Source organism: Topomyia yanbarensis, chromosome 2, assembly GCF_030247195.1.
Source record: "Topomyia yanbarensis strain Yona2022 chromosome 2, ASM3024719v1, whole genome shotgun sequence".
Taxonomy (NCBI): domain Eukaryota; kingdom Metazoa; phylum Arthropoda; class Insecta; order Diptera; family Culicidae; genus Topomyia; species Topomyia yanbarensis.
This window is the reverse complement of record NC_080671.1, coordinates 391,039,468-391,041,797: the sequence shown is the minus strand read 5'-3', so window position 1 is coordinate 391,041,797 and position 2,330 is coordinate 391,039,468. Positions and strand designations below refer to the sequence as shown.

General features: G+C 37.7%; 1 protein-coding gene across 1 annotated transcript; it reads left to right on the top strand.

Annotated features, from left to right (window-relative positions):
* Nucleotides 1-422: 422 nt before the first annotated feature.
* LOC131680820 (uncharacterized) lies at nt 423-1,344 on the top strand. The gene has a single exon (XM_058961530.1). The coding sequence runs from the start codon at nt 423-425 to the stop codon at nt 1,293-1,295; it is 873 nt and encodes a 290-aa protein (XP_058817513.1). The 3' UTR covers nt 1,296-1,344.
* The last annotated feature ends 986 nt before the right edge of the window (nt 1,345-2,330 follow it).

The following is a 2,330-nucleotide window of genomic DNA, read 5'->3' as shown; positions in this document are numbered from 1 at the left end:
ACGCGCCCATGGATCGAAACGTCAAAACTTTTTCGGTAGCGACTGCTACCAGCGAAAAAAGAAAAGAACGAAAACGTTTGTTTTGTTTTTCTCTAACCTCCTGGAAAAAAGTTTTTTTTTCTCTTTTGCTCGAGTCAAGTGTCCGTGATTTTCCCATGTGTGTATTTGTCGTCGCTCCGTCAGTCAGCCAAGCAAGTTCGGGAAGTTTTTTTTTTCGTTGGCGTCGGTGTGTAGGAGTCCGGCTCGAACTTGTGACTCATTAGATGATTGTGATTGTGCTCCTCCAGCGCGTTAGCTCCTTGATCCATCTAGGGGTTGCGTTTCAACTTCGCTGTGAGTCGTTTTAAACCTGAGATTGTGAAGTAAGTTTTTTATTTGGAATGGGATAAAAGAAATTATTTGTTGTATTTTTGTTTCTAGTTATGTCTGGTACGAAAAAAAGTCAGAAAAAAGCTACGACAGCAGAATTACTTCAAGGGATCCAGCAGCAGAGTACAAGACGCATGCTCTCTGATCCGGAAGTAAGGCATGCATGTTCGCAGACGGAAACGGAGGAAACTGTTGCGGCTCACGTGAGCTTGGAGAATAAATTGAACAAGTGCTTATTGTTGCTAGCACACTTAAATACTAAGTTCGATGCATTTGCTTCAATGCAATGTCAACCAGTGAAAACATCTCCCAGCGTTACGCTAAGTAAAATAAATTTGCAACCTGTAAACAGTTACGCCGATCTCGAACGTTTGGAGGAAAATTGTCGTGATGAAAATTTTTTGAAAACAACGGTTGAATCAAGAGGCAGAATCCACGGTCATCACCGATTTCCTGGCCAAGGCACAACAGTATGCCTTCAAATAATTGACTACTTTTTCACTCGTAGTTTTCTACTAAAATGTTCATGGACAGGAACTGGACGCGCTTCTGGTAAGCATGATCCTAAGAAGCATAAAATTCCTTTTATGAAGTTTGACAGAACAATCGACTTATTCTATCAAACGGTACTTTATTCGGACGCAACATATACAAAAACCGACTGCAACAGTTTTTTACATCGGTGTTTAAAAAATGCGAAGCAAAGATTCGAGGAAGTGGCCGGAATCAGAAAACCAGTTTCACGTAAGCGAAAGCGTATTATACCTGGCGATCGTCTTAGCACAGAAGAACACGAGAATGACAGTAACACCAATGAAATAATCGATGAAAAACTAACGGAAGAAGCTGCTGAAAATACATCATGCACTACAAATTGGACGATCGAGCATTTGGAGATGAACGAAGATATTTCAAGGGATGATTGAAATCAAAGTGTAAACCGTTGAGTGCGGGAAATTGAGAGACTTTATCACACTGTACCGTCAAAAATATGATCTCTTGAATAAATCCGAATATTGAAACAAATTTTGCATTTTTATTTACAGCATATCTTATTCGTGTATTATGCAGCACATAAAGATTGCTTGATCGTTTTTTGCAGGTTGTTTAATAATAGGATATGTTTGATTGACTTGGCTTTTACAAAGATGATACTGATGCGTTTCCGAAATCCTGTTGATTATTTGATTTAGCGGTAATCTTCCAGACCGTACCATGTTTTTTATTTGGTATAAAAAATTTTCAAATGGATATGACGATATTGTAGGCAATGGACCAAATTTTATCACCTCATCTACAATATGAACAAGATTGTGTGTGTTACTAGAAATTATGTGAAAAAAACTATTGTAATTTTCTATAAATGTTTCGAAAAGATTCTGAGCAACAGGAAGATATTTCTTATGGTGTTCACTTGAACAAATCGTTACGGCATAAAACAAATTAATAAAATTTTCGTAATGTTGTTCGTTAATAAAATTTTTGAGAAGCGCTATTCCGATATAGTTCAAAAATGAAGCGCATTCTGATGCCTTCCAATGACATAGAAAACGTAATCCTCGTCCTTTACGATGTATTTCCAATGGCAACATTATATTGCTTAAAATGTTGTCTATTCTTTCGGTACTAGATTTTGGCCACTTAACATGGTGCTTTTGACCTTCCTTATAAATAGTCAGCAGCTTTTTCATAACTCCTAGATGCAACAGATGCAGCGAATCTGACACTATAATATCTTCAACCATATCAATAGGCAGACGCAGTAGAGGTGTTTCGACGAATATCTTTTTAAATTTTTCACCTTCTCTGATTTTGTAAATCTGATGATGTTCACCATATGACCGGCTACGGTACCCTTCATCTGTTCGCTTTGAGGCCTTCGTTACAGGAAATACATTCACGTGTAGATCGTTGGAACGTTCTCCAACAATACTGCATTTAAGACAACCATGAAACGAATT